This window comes from Gallus gallus, chromosome 10 (assembly GCF_016699485.2).
Source record: "Gallus gallus isolate bGalGal1 chromosome 10, bGalGal1.mat.broiler.GRCg7b, whole genome shotgun sequence".
NCBI classification, from domain to species: Eukaryota; Metazoa; Chordata; class Aves; order Galliformes; family Phasianidae; genus Gallus; species Gallus gallus.
The window spans coordinates 14,234,831-14,254,278 of NC_052541.1; the positions used below are offsets into that span (position 1 = coordinate 14,234,831).

Consider the following 19,448-nt stretch of genomic DNA (forward strand, 5'->3'; position numbering starts at 1 on the left):
AGGGTCTGAGAACCTCATCACACACTCCAGCTCACTATACAGATTAAGGACCCTTGCACACAGCTGAACATCTGATATTTCTGTAAACCATTTAACTTGACAAACATAATTTTGAACCAACCCTGAACATGTATCTGACCTTCCCCCAGTGAGCCCTTTTACTGAAAATATTAAATCTGTGATGCACTCAGAAATTAATCTTTTAAGCCTCTGCTAGGGTTTTCTTGCAGATGATTCTTTCTTGTGGTTTTGTAGGTCTGGGACAATGTGCTATATTGTTTAACAGCCCAGTACAGGATGAACACACTGATGCTGGCTGTGGTTTGGTTTACTATGGCCTTAAGGTAAGGTACTTCTTTAACATTTTTGGGAAAGTAGTGGGCTTTTACAATCTGAATACTACAGCCTCACACTTTGGAAAAGCACTGTGGTATTTTCAGTGCCAGCATCCCTAATGTATTTCTCCCACTCTGCTGTAGCTACTATGGCCTTATTGTCTGGTTCCCCGACATGATCCGCTATCTCCAAGAAGAGGCCTATGAGTCCCAAGTGAAGGTCTTTGATGAGGAAGAAGTGTCACACTTCACCTTTAATTTCACCCTCGAGAACCAGATCCATAGAAACGGGGAATACAAAAATGATAAGTGAGTAAACAGAAATCGGTTTGATTGATGCTGACAGGGAAGTGGGCATGAAAGGAACTGGGAATGAGATCCACCAACATACACACGGCATTGGAAAAGTAAACCTCATTTCTAGAAAGCTCATTTATTTTCCATTTCCCACCAACTTGTACATATCTGTTGGTCTTTTGGATCCACAATCTGCCTCCCTCAAATCCCACAGGCAGTTTTCCACAGAGCAAATATCCTTTGGTGTGCCACTTTCCACACACCTTGCCTCAGACACTCACATCTCCAACCCGAGGGCGTGCACCGGGGACGTGGGGATGCAGTGGTGACTTCTCTTTCCTTAGCACACACTGACATCTACTGGTCTTGGGCAACAGAGCCAACCAACTGTAAAGAAACTGATGTTTTGCTGCATTTTGTAGATAATAAATTGCATTGAAGCCCTTGGGATGACTTCTCCCTGATCTCCACCCCACAGCCCACTAGTGCATGTTGTGGCATGGCTGGTTGTATACTGGTGTGCTTCTCCTGTGCTGGGCAGCATCTCCCCACAGCATGTGCCACCTCATTTAGTGCTCAGAAGTCAGAGAAGGTACTCTGGGAGGGTATCATTGTTTTCCTCCCTTTTATCTTCCCTGAATCCAGCCTGACCCTGGTCACTCCAAGCTCCACAGCAGTGTAAATCCTAGTGATGTGTAGCAGGTCATTTTTATTTTCTAAATTCCAATGTAATGAGTGGGGAAATACCTCTATGTAGACTGTGGTGATTTCATTGCTGCAGAGAGCCTAGAAAGGGTGCTAATCCAGCTTCTTTGCGCTATGCGGGAGGTCACACTCGTACACAACATATTTATTATTCTACTCTTCATAACTGAAGCCACACCTCATTGCCCATCCAGGTAGCTTCTTTCCCCTCAGGAGCTGTTTGTCTCAGTTTCCGTGGTGTACAGATGATAGACTTTGGTGGAGGACCCCATCCTGACCCCCTACACCCTCCCTGTGACTTTCTTTGCAGTAAGGATCTGTGCTTGATGGTGCGAACCTAGCCCCATAATTCCTATGCCCCTGCCTACAGAGCAGCCAAAGTCTGGTGAGACGTGGGTGGAGGCCAAATTTAGGATTTGGGGACTTTTGTCCTATCCCAGAGGAGCTCCTCAGCTTTCCCTAACTTCATTTGGAGTTGAGGATGCTCAGCGCCTTCCAGGATGAACACATAAAACTGTGATGTGTATCACTGTACTGCTGCCTTTGTCCTCTCCAATTTAATAACTCAAAACCTGATCAAACTGCATTCCAGCAATGTCCAGAGCACATCTTCTTATAATTTATAGCTCAGTTTTCCCTCTAGCCCTTGCCTGTGAGCTAAAACTTTATTGAACACCAGGCTGTTGCTGCATGACTCTTTTAAAGACACATGTTAAGACAGCAATCTGCAGGCAAAGGACTTTTAAGGGCCTTTGTGAGTAAATATATCACAGGCTATTACTGAGCAAATGCAGAACAGCTTCAGTGTTGCTGTAACCTATGAGACCTTCTGCATAGTGCAAAAGACTTGAGTAGTCTTCTTGTTACATTCTGAGCATTAATAATATCTGTTAGTAGCCACGGTTAATAAGCCCTGCAGTGTGCTCTTAATGCTGTAAATAGCCATCACGCTAGACTGTCTTGTAAGTGCTCAATTCAATTAAGCTTCTGGGTATACGTTAGAAGCCTTTTTATTTGGTGACAGTTGTGGCCTCCTTAGCTAAAGCAATAATGCTTGCACTTACTAGCTCTTTACATCTTCCTAACATGCCTGTGCATTAACTGATACATCTTCCCAGCGTCCCTGCAAAAGCTCACAGGTAAATCAATACTGTGTCATCCTTCATGCAGGCAGGTCAGATGTGCCAAGCTTCCCATCGGAGGAGAAATCAATCACCTGACACTGTTGATTATTTTTGGTGTAATCTGTTTTCTTTACATGATGTGCAATGGTCCTTGAACAGAGATGGCTACAGGCCGTACAGCTCCCCCTGGAAATCCTCCTGCATTTTTCCTTTAAAAATCACAATGAGTTTAAACAACTGTCAGAAACCTTTCGCCAAATGGCCAAATGGATTCCTGATAATGTCTGGTTTTATTTCTGCCTGAGGAAGGGGCAGAATAAGGAAGGCAACAAGGTCAGCTCACAAAGAAAATGCCATGCAGAGGGTGAAATTATGTCGTCTTCAGGTAGAGTAGCACTGAAAGTGAGAAGATTTATGTCCACTCAGCCTTAGAAACACATTTTCTTGTTTATGACTACTTTGAGAGACAGAAAAACAACCAGATCCATCTCTAAGTCCTCGAAGCCCTCTTTCCTAATAAAATACAAAACACAGAAGCATTTTGTTGGAAGGACAGCTGTGCATTCAAGCAAGACCTTTTCTGTAAGTGACCCTAAAACCTGCCATTAGTACTCTGTCTATTAAACTAGGATGAGCCGCTATCCAATGTAGGGAGTATCTCCAAGCACTGAATGAAATTCTACCTTCTGCCCCACAGATTTATTGGCATGAAATTCAAGGAAGTGAGATTTGAGGACTCACTGTTTGAAGACTGCTACTTTGAGGATGTGACATCCAGCGAAACCTTCTTTGAAAACTGCACCATCATCTCTACTGTCTTTTATAACACCGGTAATGGCATTCCTGACATGATCTAATCTCTGTAATTAGGAACAATTTTATCAGATTCTAGAAGAAAGGATGATAGGGATCTGTGTGCCTGTGTGTGCACTGAGTAATGAGGGTGATGATGGAAAAAGAGGGTGAAGACAGGCTAAGGGACTAGCTGCTGTTATCTTTATGGTTGGCTCATTCCTAGGGGAAAAAAAATAAGAAAGAGAAAAAAAGAGGTTTTCCCCTTATATTTTAACTAAATACATTTATTTTCTCACAAACTGAGTTAGCTTTCCACATAGGCATAAGCCTGGCACTAAAATGTGCCACCACTAACAATGTCCCAGAGGCTGAGGATGCTCCTGTTGGTTCCTTTTCTTGCTAACTCTGTACTTGCACTGAGGCATGTGGAAGGAGTGTGCCACTAAAAGATAAACTCCTTGGCTATCTCTCTTGCAGATCTCTACGAACACAAATTCATCAACTGCAGGCTGATAAACACCACGTTCATGAAGGAGAAGGAAGGCTGCCACCTGGACTTTGAGGAGGACAATGATTTCTTGATCTACTTAGTCAGCTTCCTTGGCAGCCTGTCCGTGCTGCCAGGAAACATCATCTCCGCACTGCTTATGGACAAAATAGGGAGGATAAAGATGATCGGTGAGTGGGACTGTGGATGTGGTGTGTGTCAGGTGGGAGCACAGTTCTGCAAAGAGCCAGGGCTTGTGCTGCTGCACATGGAGGCAAGCCGAGCTGGCTCAGGTGGAGATGAATCATTCCCACATCAAATGCAGCAGGAGAGTAAAAAAACTGGAGGGTGAGGCACCAGACAGTGACTCGCAACAATTCAGTTCTATTTCTCTTCCTGCAAGTGATCTACTCTGTGTCAGTGGGCAAGTTACCTGCTCCTCACTTTCCCACCTCATTTTACTGTGTACTGGTGACATCTGCCTTTTCCCTTAGTTTGACTTTAATGTCAAACCCTGTGTGTTCATCTAGTGCTCAGCACCACGGGGTCTGAGCTGAAGCAGGACCATCTGGTGCTGCTGAGTTGATGCTCATCAACAGCATTATGTATAAATAAATAAGACACGTTGCTTGTGGCAATGAATATTCACAAAAATTATTCACTGTAGCTGTTTGACAGCCCAGGAGTTCCCTCTTTTGGGTTTCTGATTTTCAAATGATTTTACATCAGCTTCAGGAAACATATGGTAGATTAACTGACCATGTCACAGCCAAGCAAACGTCACTCTTTAACCATATGGGACTAAGTTATCACCTTTACGATTCCATTGCAAATTTCTGCTCTTGCTTGCTCCAAGGCTCAGATCTTGCTCTCCCAGGTACTATGGAATCATGCCTCAAGGTACAGACAAGTGAGCTTAGTAAAACAAGGGTTGTGACTTGGGGGTAAAGGACGACTCACTCTTTTGAGTTCACCTGTCTCTCTTCTGATTACAGTGGAAATTTTAGTTTGTTTAGCCTCGCACTCAGATGGGTAAATGTATGGAAGATGACCCCATCAGTGTGTCAGGAATTTACATTGGGAGGGCAAAATGAGCCTCCATGTAGTGAATTTGGAAAAGGCCCAAACAAACCAGAGGGTTTGCAATAAATAAATTAAAGTGAATGAGAATCAAATTGCCCACCCCGCAAAACATGTCAGCATTTCAGTATTTTCATCTGGAATTGAGATGACAGCTGGAAGCCTAAATGCTTATTTCTCCTGCAGAATGAAAAGCACAGGACAAAAATTGGGAACGACATGCTGAAACGTTTCACTATGGAATTTTCAATTGAAACAGCCTTCTGGCATCCCACCCGTAGCACTCTGTTGAACATATTATTTCTGGTCAGCTTAACATGAAAACTGAATTTCTCTTTTGCGTTATGTGCCTCACTGGGACTTCAGTTCAGTTTTATCGTGTTCCACTAAACTCTCTCCTGTGCCAAATGTCAGATCTGGTACAGACAGTGACCCTAATGATGCCCTGTACTTCTTCAGCAGAGGAAATATCCACACTGTACAGTGAGGGATGCAGTTTGGGCAGGTACCAGAGAAGTGGGCATGGGGTCCTTCATGGAAGCTTTCCATAGGCAGGGCACTGCATTGGCAAAATAGGACATAACATCCAAGATGAAACATTTTAGTTCCAGTTCAGCATCCAAATTATTTTGGTTGGTGTCAAATTAATTTTAAAAACTCAAACAAAAAGTTATTTGGCTTCCTGGTAGCAAGTGGAGATATTTCAGCAGCAAAAGAACTGTTAAGTGAAAGATATATTCTTGATTTTGCAAAAATTGCTTCTTCCAGGTGAAAATTCCCAACTGGGAAAGAAAGCAGTGATGTAGCTATTAATATTCCTGAATGTGAACTGTGGCTAACTGAGCATGAATGCTCTCACTTTCTCCCTCAGTGGTGTTCATAAAATTATGGCTCCTGTGCAAATGTGCCATGAAATCTAATGATGTTCTTATAATTAAAAGAGACCTCAAGTGCTTCTTACAATCGACTGTAAATTATCCTAATTGAGTCTAGAAATGTGTCAAGTGATTTCAATTTGATGTGAATTGCTCCAGCTCTTCACTCAAAACTCAAGTTGAAAAACCTTCACAATGATTCTTTCTCCTTGCTGACTTGTTTACTTCCCCCTGCTCTTCCTGGGTCCATCTGGAAGTCTGAGATGCTGGAAACCTGCCTGGAAAAGCCTGTCTTCAGAGCCTCCATAGAACGGGAATATCAGCAAGATCAGATGGTTATTGAGAACATTTTCAGGCAGGTTTCCAGCATCAGACAGGGACAGACAGGCGGCATCAGGGTACTTGTGGATTCGTACAGATTTCATTCATTTTGGGGTGAAGCGCTGTCACTTGAAAGCCATCTTTATCAACAGCATGGTTGCTTGGCTATGGAGGAGAGAAACCAGTGCCAACATCTTTCTCTTGGCTCCCCTGTAGGTGGCTCAATGCTGATCTCTGCGGTGTGCTGCTTCTTTCTCTTCTTTGGCAACAGCGAGTCGGCGATGATTGGCTGGCAGTGCCTCTTCTGCGGGGCCAGCATCGCCGCATGGAACGCCCTGGACGTGATCACCGTAGAGCTCTACCCCACAGATAAAAGGTGCTCAGAGCTTTTCTCCTGTTCACTCCTGACACTGTGGCTTCGGCCTCTTGGTTTCTGATGGAAAGATGAGGCAAGCTGTATTTTTCTTTTTTTTTTATCTTAACAAGACCTTAGGGGCTCAGTCTTGTGGCTTGACTGGATCAGCGCAGACATTTGTAAGCATAATCCTGCATGCATGGTGGCTTGTATGCAGGAGTTGTGTGGGTGTGCAGAGATCACAGGCAGATAAAATACAGTGAATCTGTCATTTCTATGTGTGTGCATGGAGGCCTGGCCTTCAGGCAGTATCCTCCCATCTCAGCTCATCACCATGACAGTCTTCTCCTCCACAACAAGGAGACAACCATGTGCACAGAATGATTTGGGAGACAAGACAGAGTAGAAAACTTTGGGAGGATGTGCTGCAGATGGTGCTTTCCTGCCAGAAATGTTATAAGACTCTTCTTGCCTTTTTTAAGCTGTTGGAAAGAGCCAGAAGCGAAGGAGAACTGTATTTTGGAGGCAGAATGATTTCAGCTGTTGGGTGAAGCAGGGTTTGGAGGACAGCCCTGTTTGTTTCTCTGATGACAGCCCGGAGGGACAGTGACAAATTCTAGAGAGGTTGTGTCCTGCTTTCCTTGAGAAGGGCAAAGGCTGCCATAGGGGGCAACTCAAGAGCTGGGAAGAAGTTAAGAGAAGAAATGAGTCCCCATGTACATTTTTTTCAATCACACAGACATGCAAAACAGTTATATCTAGTTACTGTGTATTCTTTTTACTTGCCAGGAGAGTAGCCTATGCAACATATAAGCACTGCGGGCTGGAACTAGATGATCTTTGAGGTCCCTTCCAACCCAAGGCAATCTCTAACTCACAAAATAATTTATCCAGACTTTCTGCAGTTATGCCAAGAACATCCCTAACCATCACTTTCTGTTTCTCTTCCCCACAGGGCAACAGCCTTTGGCATCCTCAATGGGCTTTGCAAGTTTGGTGCCATCCTGGGGAACTCAATCTTTGCCTCCTTTGTAGGGATAACCAAGGTGGTTCCCATCCTTCTGGCTTCCTCTGCTCTGGTTGGAGGTGGCCTGCTTGCTTTGCGCCTCCCAGAGACTCGAGACCAGGTCCTGATGTGAGCAACTGAGGCCAGGGAGGTCAGGGGTGGACGTGGAAGAAGAACTAAAAAGAGCCATGTTTGGAAAAATCAAAATGTCCTTTTCTATACTGTTTTGATGATACCTCAAAGAGAGGAGGCAGAGGGGGAAAGAAGAGCCCAAAGGGATAAAAATGAAGCCCTTTAGTATCCGACCCTTTTACAGCCACAATTGGTGCATGCAGCTACTACACATGCCCTGCAGAGCTTTGCTGTTTGGGTTTAACCTTGCCTACACTGGGATCCTGTCCCTTCCCACTCCATCCCAGTGTAGCAACACAAGACAGGAACAGTGGCTTTCTGCATGCGTGTGCCTGCACGGATGTGAGCGTGTCCGACAGGAGAGCAAACCTTGATCCTGCCTGCCTTTGCTGAGCTGTGAGACCCTGCCTGCCTTGCCAAGCACTCCCTGGCAACTCAAATCCACTGTGCTCAACTGTGCAAGGAAACTGAATGGGAGGCAGGTAACAAACCTGCTCTAGATCACATCCAGCAGCAGGGTGCAGAGCTGCAGATGTGACTAGTGACCTTATCTGTCTTGATTTTGGGGTCATCACCTTAAAGAGTGAGAGTGTTCGGAAGGATTTGAGGGTGGGTGCTCAGCTCTCTCAGAAGAGCCAGAGCTTCAAAGCCCTTTACTATCTTCACTTGAGCATAGAGATTACTAGGCACTTTCTTGGTCTGGGAAAGAAGTATATATGTCATTATATATATATGTATTTTCACATACTTGCAAACGTACGTGCACACATTGAAGTGATCAGCTACTGAAATTTACAATTCTAAATTTCTGCACTGTTAAAATATATTAAGAGAGGCACTAAAATCTAATCCTATTAATTCAAGGTCACCTGGAGTTACAGCCAGCTTGACGATGCATTTTTCTTTATATCCAGACACCAAATATTTAAATGTATTGATGACTGGGACTATATATTTCTATGACGATAAAGATTCTTTTTTCCTACAGACTTTCATGGAGGGGAAATTGACACGATGTTGGAGCATTCCACAAACCAAATGTGTACATATTATCCAGTGTAAATAGGAGACTTTTTCTCTAATGTCTAGAGTATGGTAATTGAGAATTTACCAGCATTTTAGCCATAATAGTTAAAGAATATGATGCTTCATTTTCTTATATATTTGGGTCTCACTGAAATACTGTAAGCACAGTTACTTATAGCCATTTAACTTGTTACACGGGCAATGCACACAGCAAGCTTGCACTGTACAGAAGATGATATTCTCCATCAGGTGGGCAGTTCCACTTGATATCCTGTAAAGACCATTCCTGAATTTCATATGCCCCTTTTATTGTTGCACCTGGAAGTAAAGTGAGCTGTGTATTTTTGGATATATTTTGGGGGGGAGCAAGACTTAAACACATACTGTTAAATAACACCTTAATGCTCATAAATACCTAGATAGTGCTAATTAGATCCTTTCAACAAGCTCAGTGATAGACCAGAATTGATCAGAAATGGTCAAATAATGGAGGGTATTTATCTCACCAGGATGTTTTCTGACACAAAAGGTTCTTTTGTACCTTTGCTCGTGACCTTCCTTTTACCTTTCTTTGGATCCCTCTTTTTTTCTCCTTTTATTTTTAAGAAAAATAAGCAGCGCTATGCTGAAATCCAGCAAGATTGCAGTCTAACACCTCTGCCTTCAGCTGCACAGAGGTGGTCACACACACACCGAGTGTACCCCCACACAGCTGTGACACTGAGTGTGGGCCTGCAGCTCAGGACAGGTGAAGGACAAAAAACGTGGTGAAATCACAAGAAGCAAATCCTTGCTAATGAGACAAAACCATCTACAGAGCATCACTTCCATCCTTGTGTCAACTGGGGATAAGCACTTAAAGAGCAGCTAGGTTCCAATGGGCTATTTGGGATTTTTAAAGATTTATTCTGAGGTTTACGAAATTGATAAAATCATAAACCACTGTAATAGCCGGGCTTATTATGCCTCATTTCTTCATTTTATGGGTAGCTTAGGGCCTTTTTGATTGTCTTCAAAACAGCAAGGTTCCTTCTGTAAGGTAGGAGGGAATGTAATTATGTCCTTTGGCAGCGGATCACAGATTCTGTTGAGAACCACAACCCAGAACGTGTGTTTTTCCTCTAAGAACGCCTGGTACTTTTGCACGGTGAGAAGCAGTCAAATATGTATTTCAACACAAAAGATCACCACAGTCTTTATGTTCCATCCTTTCTGTTTGGCTCTGCATGCCGATGACTGCATTGAGTTTGGGGACGGGGTGGGGGGAAGTTTATTTAATGGTCAGGGTTATTTTGTTGTGCTGCTCTGTGGAGCCAGAACTCCTCTGTATTTATTTTATGAAGCACTCTTAGATATATACATATCCCGGGCTCTGACAGCAAACCTGGCTATTTGTGTTCTCCATATATAATAGTGAACACATGTGATCCCTCTTGGACACCATGTCTAGGAGGTGAGGTAGCCCTGTTCTGACACCTCCCAGCCAACTGCAGCATGGACAAGACACAATTGTCAACATTTCTTTACTGTCCTTGTCACAATCCAAATGAGGCTTCGCACTGTTGCTCTCAGGAGCAAAGTGATTGCTGGGTGCAGCCCCCTCAGCATTGTCTGTGTTTTGATGTGGGTCTGAATTTCAAGATGTGTGCTGTGTGCTGAGCCCAAGCCACGAGGCACCAAGCACCATGCATGGGAAGTTCCCATCAGGCACCTCCTCTGATGGCTCAGCTTCGTTTCTACTGTAAAATCAGCATTATACTGCAGTGCAAGGCCAGCATGCCCTCCAGCGGTTCTCTTTGCCTACATTTGCCACAGTGAACAGTCTCCTTGTCTTGGCGTTTTGAGACTCTGGACTATCCACAGAGAAGAGGAAAATTCCAGCTGGTCACAAGCCCAGGGCTGAGCTCTATTTCCTCGGATTCATGAACTTTTCAGCAACAAGGGCACTGAGGACTGAGACAGGGGACTTGCCTTAAATCCCAAAGACCTCTTCTTGAGGACAGCTGGACTTCTTCATGTGTACGTGGCACACCAATCCAGCCGCTCAGCCAGGGACTGTGGCATGGAACAGGTGCAGGGACATGACCTGGTCTACTGTGTCTTCATGTGCAGAAAGAGTATTGGGATCCACAGGAGCAGTTCATTACTGGGTTTCTGAGCACGCAGAAACAGGTATTTAGAGGAACACGAAGCACTGTTATTACTGTTGTAGAAGACCAATGGTATTACAGTAAGATTTCTGCCTCCTTGTATTCCCTGTAGATTAAACTGATTGTTGTACTCCTATTTCTTTACTTTGGTTGTGCAGCACTGCTTCTGCTCTCACCTTTCATGGTGCCACATCTTGCCAGCGGTGGCTGTGCTTGGGACTGGATGGGCAACTCCCTGCTTGCCCATACGATCCTCAGTCCCCTTAAAACGCTGTATGACTCATAAACAGCCATGTATGGATCTTGTGGACAAAGAAAAGGGGTCTCTCTTGGAAAACACAAGCCCAGAGCCAGTTGTTTTGCACTCCGGTCAGGCAGCTGATGTCCTTAGGTGATGTGCAATAAGTGATATCCCCTGAGCCTGGGAACAGTCCAGCTCCTCGGTCGGGTTCACGCATGGGCACAGAGCTAAGCTGCATGGAGCTGAGCTTTCTACAGACCTGAAAGTCTCTTCTGGGTCCTGCTTTGAGACTTCCAGCAACAGAGCACGCTCGGAGATTGGTAAGGAAGTCTTAGGTCCATTTGTGTCTCCTGCTTACGTCCTTTGACTCTCCAAAGGACACGGAAATCTCAAGAATATGTTTTTAGGTCTACGTAGATCTGAGCCCAATACGTCATATTTCCACGAAGTTTCTTCCTTTGGTTTCTCACCCTTGTGTTAGCAAATGCTGCTTTTAGGAAGAATCAAGCCTGAGAACTGTGAAGGAAGGAAGGAAAATGAATGAAATTTCTTTGCTGTATGTAACGCTAGTGCTTGCATTCACACACTGCAGGTTACACTGCAAATAACACCCCGTGTTGTGCGTGTTATGAAATACTTCATTTAGATGTTCTGTCTGCTGTGTGTGTGAAATAGCCAGCTCCAATTTCTCTTCTCCTTTTCTTCATTTACCCCTCCCTCTCTCTTTTTTCTTTCTTTCCTTCTTTTTTTTTTAAGATTTGATCTGTGTCTGGTTGTCACTGGAAATTGCAGCTGTTCCAATGGACTTTGTTTTTGTTCCTCTTGTCACATTAAAAGGCTGGAAGAAAAAGAATGACTCCTGTAGTGTCCGTGTTTAATGTGCACCTTGGGTCTTTTCACAAGTGCTGTTGTGGCTGACCTTGTTCTCTGAAACTGTAGGGACTGCCTCTGTTGTATGCAATGCGTATGTCCTTGCATGCAATCCCACTGCAATTAAGACTTCCTTCTACTACTGCTTTATCACACTGCGTATTTCTTAACACATTTGGTGAGGAACATAATAAAGAAATCACAAAGGTACCTCAGTCATCAGAAGACCACATCAGGCAATTTTCTTCAGATTAAATTCAACCAGGCCCCAGAGGACCCATGTGGGCTGTAATCCTACCAGTCAGACCAAAGGCAGCAGAAGGCTCAGGCACCTGGTGAGGACTGCTCTCAGGTGGGAGCTGCCAGCTGTGAATTTTGCAATACCAATCATCTCTGGCTGCAGACTATAGAGCTACAATGTCTACAGCTCATAAGCCCCTTGTGTGTGTTCTGCCTTTCCATTGGAGGACGTGTATTAGCAAGTACCATCAAAAATCATTTTCTTAGGAACGGGTTTTTAAATAAAGGTCAGAGATTTACACTTAAGGGTGCTTTTGAGTTGTCCTTACTCCAGGCTAGCTGACGTTCTGCATAAGGCTGAAATCTCAGTAAGAAGGAAAATCCCATTTTTGAACGTGCAAAGTTTCTGATAGAAACCCTTACCAATTCTAAAGCAGTGCCCTCTCCTTTGAGAAAATGTTTATGTGGAACAGCTACCCGAGATAGCGTGCCATAGACTGGATGATAAGAAGACATTTGCAAATCTCTGTTCCTGGTTTTCCATACTAATGATTTTACCTTGACAATTTCGTGTTTCTCATTATGTGGGATTTCAGGAATAGATTCCCATAGCTACCAAGAAATGACCCAGATTCCCTGGGTGTGCAGGGTTAGCCAAGCTGTCAGAGAAGGTTATCTTGGGGAGGAAGAGAGCTGGAAATGACAGCATTTCCAGCATCCACAAAGTCCAGCAATGGGTCTGAGTGACGCTTATGAACTGTGAATTGTGAACTTGGGAATATGATTTGCGTTGGATTATGGTAAACTGGCCCATCAATTCAACAGTGCTCATATGTCGGAATTCCACTTTTTTGGGGGACTTTTCAAGTGGAGATCCCACTCAGCACTTTGACTTCATTCAAAAGTCAATAACATGGCCAGGCTCTCCGCGCTGGGAGATGAAGCCCCGTTTTTGCAGCTTGTGGCTGAAACTGCTGAAGGATGAGCACGCTGCTGATGTATAAACAGCACTACGGCTTTGTGGCTGATGTCAGGTGAATCTGCATTTCTAAGATCAGTCCCTTGTAAGATGATATAACACACAAAAAAACCTAACCAAAAAGGTTGCAGCAGATTTTTATTACTGCTTTCAATGAGAACTGAGGATCTTGCTGCATTCTTGGCACATGATAATGAAAACACCTGTGGTTTGTATATAGTTATTTATCTTTTGAGTACAATATAGATATCACTCAACTAACACTCAAAGGCAATACCCGGAAAAATTACAAGCGAGATTAAATTACAATTTAATTTATTCTCCATCAGTTGTTTCACATGTACAAACATCTGTGTGCCTACACCTATGCATGTGCGTGTCTATGCATTTATACGTTAAACTCAGTTACTGTGAGTGTCCCGGTTGGCTCAGATCCTGGCCCGAAATGAGCACAGGTAAGACCAGAAGATGGCAGCAGCTGCACAGCGCATACCCTGCGGCTGGCAGTGCTGCTGCTGCCATCAGGAGCTGAGCACAGGGCTCCGACCCGCAGGGCGCTAAGGGAAACGGGGCTAAAGGGACCGATGGTTAGAAAGCCTTGAAAAGACAGAACTCTGCCAAGTGCCGAAACTTTTAAAGTGGCAGTTGTGCAAACCTGAAGCAAAACGAATGTAATTATAGGGGAGAAAATAAGAGTTTCTGCTTCAGTAGTCCAGCGCAGGTCAGCACCAGGCCTCCAGCCCCGCTAACTGTGGTGAGGTGATAGCAGCACTGTCCCGCCAGTGCCCCCTCCTCCAACCTCCAGTACAAGCAGAACAGCCTTGAGGTGAGATCTGAGCTCTGTGCAATGAAGTTTCCTCTCAGAGCACTTTTGTGACCTGCTTCTGCCTCCCTCTGCCACGAAGGGCATCACATGTATTTGTCAGCTCTTTGTTTACCGTCTCAAACGACCTGCAGCCACAAAACCTCACTGCCTTTCCTTCATGGGTGGGACGCGATTCTGATCAGAAGGGTGAGCCTGCTGAAAATTAACCCAATAACATCAACAGCTGCTGCAGCTGCCTGTCTTACAGCCTGCAGGAAACACGTTCTGAGACTTGTGATCTGGTTAAGTGAGTGCAGAAATGCCTCCGGCAGGACGGCAGCTGCAGAAGGCTCTGTGAGGGCTGTGGGGCTTCAGAAGGAGCTAATGTTGTCCCAGAGGGAGTCCCTTCTGAGCCCCGAGATCTGCTTCAGACTAGGAAGAGGATATTGTAGGTGGCCTTCTGAAACATCTCTGAGTAAATGCAGCGCTTTCACCCATCTTCACTCACGCTGAGGATAGAAGAGCCCTGAGAACTTCCAGCAGCCCTGTTCCTTCTCTTAGGCTGCTGAACAGCAAACTTCTTTGCAGCCCCCGTTTGGCCTTAACCAGGTGGGTCACAGGGAGCCCACAGCCCTGGCTTGGCCTGGACGTAGGCTGCTCTGGCCCGCACGATCCCCTCCACATCTCATCTGGAAGAGGTGTCACCTTCGTGTTGATCTCGTTCTCTTAGGTTGAGGTTCAGTAGAAAACGTGAGAGGAAGGAAAGCTGATTAAGGAGAAAAGAGAAGTATTTTTGGTGAACCCACTCCAGAGGAATGCGAGGCTGAAGTTACGCGTATCCCTCCATCACTACTGCGACCTTCCAGTGTCCACTCAGAACCCAAAATTGCCTTAATGAAATTAACAAACAAACAAACAAACAAACAAACAAGAAGTTTGCACTCAAATCCTTTTCTGACCACAGTCTGTTTGGGATGAAGAGTTATGAGGGACCTTTCCAACAGGTGAAGCCCATGCCCCGAGTGTCCCGCCATGCACGCAGGCCCCAGCCTGCAAGGCAGCACTGGGTGGTTCTGGATCAGGACAGAGCTGTGGCTATTGCAGCTTACAGTTCTTTGTCACTTCAACAAGAAAGACGTTCTGAACTAGATTTTTTTTCTGCTCTTTATCAGGCTGTGCACGTGTAAGGTAAGAACAAGTATTCATTGCTTTGACTTGGGTTACTTTCTAACAGCCATGTTTGTTTCCATGCATCCATTCTCCAATACTGGAGCACTCTCTGGTAGGGAAGAACCGGACAGCTGATAACTACAAGCCCGCTTTGCTTTGAGAGGCTCATCTAAAGGGCACTGTGCAGTGTGTTGCAGCTGTGTTATACTGGGAAATGGCCCTGCTGTGGTTTAGTAGGCACCTCCTCAAATCACTTTAACGTATACCCATGAGTATAATTGCACAAAGCATTAAAGACAACACAAAGAAAAATCTCTATCAGCATGTTTGCCATACGGGGATCCTAACCTAGTTTTGTGTCTGCCCTTAAGCAGAATAAAACATTATGATTTTTTTTTTGTCCTGAGCTGCTCTGTGGTTGTAATCCTGGGATATTCAATCTTGTCTTCCCCTTTCCATCTGTAACAAGAACCTACTGCCTAACATCAAACCTTAGAGTGAAGTCTTTGGATGGAAGCCTGATTTATTCAGTCTCAGAATGAGACATGAGGGATGATGCTGCCTATATTTACATACTAGCTGGCATCTTTCTTACTCTTGTTGCAGTCATACCTCACAAGTGATTACTTTGCTTCTCCCTGGACATAATTTGGCTTTATTTATTGTCATTGCTGTTATTACTATTCATAAAAGAGATAATCAAGGTAACCCAGCTGTTGGACTTTCCAGCATTTGGCAATGCCTTCTGCGAATCACAATGAACAACATGTCTTCCAATCTGAGGTGCACGAAAAGCAGGGCAAGGTGATGATGAACTTTAAAGAATAGGTGTCCTTTCAAGTCAAAGACTCATTCCAGGTTGAGATTATCATGCAGTAAATAATGCACACGATTCTTTGACAATAGGAAGCAAATTTACACTGTTGCAAGAACACTGCTCGCCAGCCTAGCAACTCACATTATTAGCTGAGAATAATTATTTTCTCCAAGGAAAGTAGAGACCTTCAAAGGAGATAACATCTTAAATCACAGCAAATTTTAATTTAAATTCAAAGTGTAGTAATGCCCATAATACCCCATCTCTCTGTTATCTGGCTGGGATGGTGTCATTATAGCGTTTTAAAGACAGCCCTAATCATTAAACTAAATACCTGCAGCCTAATACTTTGCAATTTCATTTTCTCCTTGTCAGACTGTGTAATTGATATTTGTACTGGAGGTAACAAAACAGAAAACGTGGAGGTGTTGATAACTTTGCCATTACTGTCTCTTAAACTGCCCGTGAGACATGGTGAGGACTGGATGGCAGTAGAGAGCTGGAACCTTTTTAATGGGAAATAAAGCAACTCAGCCAGCCTAAGCCTGCAGTCAAGGCCTCCCCAAGTTCGGGTGGGGATCCATGGGGTCTGAAGGACTAACAGCTCCCATCAGCAAACAAATCTGGGGATTCTGCTCCTGTGGTCCCTCACTGAGGGATGAAGCAAAGGAATGTGTTGCAAAGGCTTCTTGTTGAGAGTCCACCGAGTGAATTTTTCTTTACCTCTGAGTTTGTTTCCTTCTCCGAATGTCTTGGGCTCTGCAAGAGCACTTCTATGGCAAATGGCTTGAAACTGTCAAACTGTAGGGTGGGTCAGCAGATCTTCTACGAGGCATTTTTCCTCAACTATCACAGCACTGAAGGTACATGAAATGTCCAAAGACTTAACTGTCTCCATTGCTTTCTGATCCTTCTCAGAAAGGTTTGGCTTTCAAGTTTGTGCAGCACAAAGTGCGGTAGGATGGATGGGCCACGGAGATGCAAATGGCCTGCAGAGGTGATCCTAAATCTTAAACCTTTGGAAACCAGGTCTTTGGTGTTGAAAATGCCACTAAGGAAAACACAACAAAAGAAAACAAGTTCCCTCAAATATGAACCACGTGTTGAGAAAGTCTTCCGGGGTGACACGTAATTGCTTTCCATTCTGCCTCCAAAGCAACTCAAATCAGCTCGGTGACACTTGTCACAAATGAAGGCAGTTATTAATAGGCTGCATATTTATGAGACTTCTTTACACTGCAAATTGCTTCTCAGTGAGCTGTCTTCACCCTGGCTTTTGGGCCACTTTATCCTTTTATTCCTGACATCTCACTCCTTCATAGTGTCTGAATATTCTTAGAAGACGGAGGAGTAGGAGCCCAGTTGGCTTCATTAGCCTGGGGAAACACCAGGAGCCCTGGAGATGTTCTAGCAGGCATGTAGGGCACTCTGCTCCAGCAAGAATTTGAAGGTCCCGGTCCTTCTACTGCTGGTAAAACAATGACCAAAATACTTTCTATGATATGGTTAATGCACTTTGCTGGAGAGCAAGATGGTTATACCCATCCGCTTGGCAGTGCTGACTGAGTAAGAAGTTTAATTTATTTGCACTTCAGAGATGCTTTGGCAAATGCAGACAGGGGAACACTGTATTCTTTTCAGCACTTTATGAAATGGGTATTTTTAGCACTTGGGTTCAGAACTAATTTTTCAGGAATTTCTTGGCTTTCAGCCTCTCTGTTTGAAAAAACAATCAGTAAAACATTCAGAAAGACTGAGAGAAGGCAACAGGAGTGGGGACAGCTTTGAGCAGTTGTTGATGTCCCACGTTGATTGTTTTTTTCACCCCCAGAGTCAGGAAGCAAAACAGACAGAAGGCAGCAAATACAGCTTAAAACAAAGTATGTAAATACAAACCAGCTATGAATAGTGGCAGTGACCCAGGGGCAAGCACTAGCTAGAGAATTGAGGCTCTCAGGCTTCCAGATTAGATTTAGAATCAAAATGGTGAGTTCTTGCGAGTAACAGATTAATGAGAAGTATATACACACTGTGTATGTTAAGGGAAGGTGTCAGAAAGTTGAGTTCTGAAATCCTGGCTGGAGCTTTGTGTGCAGTATGGCGTATGGGGTTGTGCTAAGAATCGAGCTTTTGCTTCTTTGAAAGCATGGCTGCACACTGGAAAATGCCCATACATTTATACACGGCCAAAATTAGACTTACTGTAATATGTATATTGTATAAACAGACTCTGGTAGCTTTTGCGGTCAGTTGTGATCTAGAAATGCAGATTACTGTTATTATTAATAACTATGATCATGACCAGCTGGAGTTTATAACCCAGGACACTCAGGTCCTGGCAGTCTATTACTAATGTATCTGTCCTGATCATTATCTTACAAAACAGCCAATCGAAGCGCTGTACTGCAAGGAAATCATCCCCTCTGTGCTGCTAAGTGAACTAAACTCATAGGTACCATTAGCCTTCCATTATGTACTCTTCCAAGTCCAATTAAGCGCAGACAAGGTCTAAAACTGGGGCCTGTTGTTTCTCCCAAGTGCACGATGCAGGTGGAGTTGGCTTATTATGCCCATATTAGTTCTTGTTGTTTTTTTTCATGCTAAATGGTCTCCTTAAAACCTCATAAAAGAAATCTATTCATCCTAGCTGAAATATTTTTGGGCCCTTCCAAAACCAGTAATAAGAGGCTGAAGACAGTCATCTGCCTTGCTAATGGACCACAGTTATATGTGTAATTGATTAATTAAGGAAAGAAAATCACTGCTGAGACCAAGGGAGGAATCCACAGTTTCAGCAGGCATTAGAGGGAAATAGCAGCTCTTCCCTGGCAAAGGGGCTGAGTTTGTTTCAGGTATTTTTTCCTTTCTTTCTTTTACTGTTCTGTCCTTTGTATACAGGTCCTTATTGGGTATTGCAGTGTTAAGAGTCCTTTCACCTAGGTGTGGGTGAAAAACAGGAAAGCAAGGAACACTCCAACCTTCCTTTCCCAGCTGGCAAAGGAGCAGAACTTGATTTAGCTTTAGCCCATGTGTGTCTGTTTCATTCATCAGCTTTGCACATGTGAGCAATTATGCTAGGTGCAAGCAAAGGAGTGACGGGTGGGTAATTAACAGGCTTTGGGTGGGTACCTGAAAGGCTCTTGGCACTTTGAAAGGGCTTTCTGGTGTTTTTAGTGGTGTAGGTTTTGTGGCTGTATGGGAGATAATGCAAAGTTTAGATTTAAATTTTTACCCTCATGAAATCTATTGCTTTTCCATAGCTCTTGCACACCTTCCACTCTGGGTGCATTAACCTCAGTTCACGCAAAGGTAAAGTCAGATGCAAGATCAGACAAGAGTTCAGAGAGGGCTAGAAAATACTGAAAAGTGCTGAAAATTGATAAAGAGCCCTAAATCTACCTGTAAATAAACATCCTGAGACCTCTAACAGGGGAGCCATTGGCAGTTCAGACAGGCAGCTTCAACTAGAGCTAGTTTTTAATGCTTAGAGACTGAGTTGCTCAGCTTGCTCCCTTCACCTGCCATTAGGCACTTCCCATTAGGCATCGTCACTCCATTTGTGCAATGGTCAATGAACTTCTGGAGAACAGATGGCTTTTACAAATACCACAGACAAAATTTCTTCAGTCCAGAAGCAG

The 19,448-nt window shown here is 44.1% G+C and overlaps 1 protein-coding gene across 4 annotated transcripts in view; it reads left to right on the forward strand.

Moving 5' to 3' along the window:
• Positions 1 to 11,785, forward strand: part of SV2B (synaptic vesicle glycoprotein 2B) — a 49,859-nt gene extending 38,074 nt beyond the window's left edge. For all 4 annotated transcript variants that reach the window (XM_425081.8, XM_046899355.1, XM_015292065.4 and 1 more), the window contains 6 exons: positions 256 to 344; positions 480 to 644; positions 3,159 to 3,292; positions 3,734 to 3,934; positions 6,236 to 6,395; positions 7,330 to 11,785. In XM_425081.8, the coding sequence (XP_425081.2) occupies positions 256 to 344; positions 480 to 644; positions 3,159 to 3,292; positions 3,734 to 3,934; positions 6,236 to 6,395; positions 7,330 to 7,513 (933 nt within the window). In that variant the 3' untranslated portion in view covers positions 7,514 to 11,785. The remainder of the gene's footprint in view (positions 1 to 255; positions 345 to 479; positions 645 to 3,158; positions 3,293 to 3,733; positions 3,935 to 6,235; positions 6,396 to 7,329) is intronic.
• The last annotated feature ends 7,663 nt before the right edge of the window (positions 11,786 to 19,448 follow it).